This window comes from Olea europaea, chromosome 13 (assembly GCF_002742605.1).
Source record: "Olea europaea var. sylvestris chromosome 13, O_europaea_v1, whole genome shotgun sequence".
Taxonomy (NCBI): domain Eukaryota; kingdom Viridiplantae; phylum Streptophyta; class Magnoliopsida; order Lamiales; family Oleaceae; genus Olea; species Olea europaea.
The window spans coordinates 21,886,958-21,888,120 of record NC_036249.1 but is presented as its reverse complement, the minus strand read 5'-3'; the positions used below and the strand labels follow the sequence as shown (position 1 = coordinate 21,888,120).

General features: G+C 36.3%; 1 protein-coding gene across 1 annotated transcript in view; it reads right to left on the bottom strand.

The window, feature by feature from the left end:
• LOC111408553 overlaps positions 1-1,163 on the bottom strand; it is a 2,693-nt gene that overhangs the window by 310 nt on the left and 1,220 nt on the right. The window contains exon 2 of the mRNA XM_023038298.1: positions 4-501. Within this exon, the coding sequence (XP_022894066.1) occupies positions 4-501 (498 nt within the window). The remainder of the gene's footprint in view (positions 1-3; positions 502-1,163) is intronic.

Here is a 1,163-nt window from a genome sequence, read left to right as displayed (position 1 = left end):
GACCCAAAAGAAACAAAGATTATGTAATATCTGGTTTATCCCAAGGATTACCCAAGTCTTCTTTATAAGTTCTAATATCTCATCGACTTCTTCAATAACAGATGTTTCGTCATTTACATCAAAGCAGGATTCTAGAAGTATGTAGTAAAGGTGAAGATTCAGTGGTATTCCATCCGCCCAGTGGCATATATCCGACACAGAACCATCAAATGATCTGCAAGCAAGTGACATTACAGCATTGCGGAGAAGTTGCATTGATTCACTATGCTTCCCCATTTCTATTGGTATATCTGAGGCTCCACGTAAGATCTTCCGAAGCTGTTGAGAGGCCATTTCTGTCTTTGCAAGAGGCATGTGCGGATGCAAAAGGAGTCCAGCTTCAAGTATTTTCAAGATTCTCCTCTGCCATGTTTCATATTCTCGCTGACCAGGAAAATCTGAGGATCTGAGCTGTTGTAGTAGCTCTAATGGCAAAACTATAGACTCAATACGTCTTCCAAGCTGATAAGTGAAAATCAGGACAAGATCCTAAATTATTAACATATTGCAATGTAAAGGCGATCAAAAACTCTGAAAATCTATGCCTATCAATCTCTCATACCTTAAACTTGTAAAAGTTCATCACGTCGGATCATACTAATGCAATATGATGAAAAAATCAATCTTAGTGCACAAGCACACAAATGAACGAAAGAAACGAAGTGTTGGCTGAATGATTTACTAAACTTGTTTCCTCACAATTTTTTTGCAATTCAAATGAAAAAGAAACGCAATCCTGTGTTAGAGAGAGAGAGAGAGAGAGAGAGATTCAACATTGTGAAATCTCAGTCATAGTCGTACTGCTGAAAGTAAGTTAAAAAAATTGTGAAATTACAATTTTCATGCAGCTATGTTTTCTGTACGGAACAGAGAAAACATTCAAAAGTGTTGCCTTATTTTACCCTTTCTGAATTCAAACCGAATTTCTCCTAACAAGCCCTTTCATTCCAGAATATTTATCAAGTTTCGAGTTGGAAAAAAAAAAAAAACAATAATCCAAATAAATCAACAGAAAATTAGAGCTAAATTATGAAAGTTCAAATTCTAAAAGAATTACCCTCACTAATTCAAAATTGCAATGAAAGTAACCAGATGGTAAATTCTACCTCCCCCCCCCCCCAGTC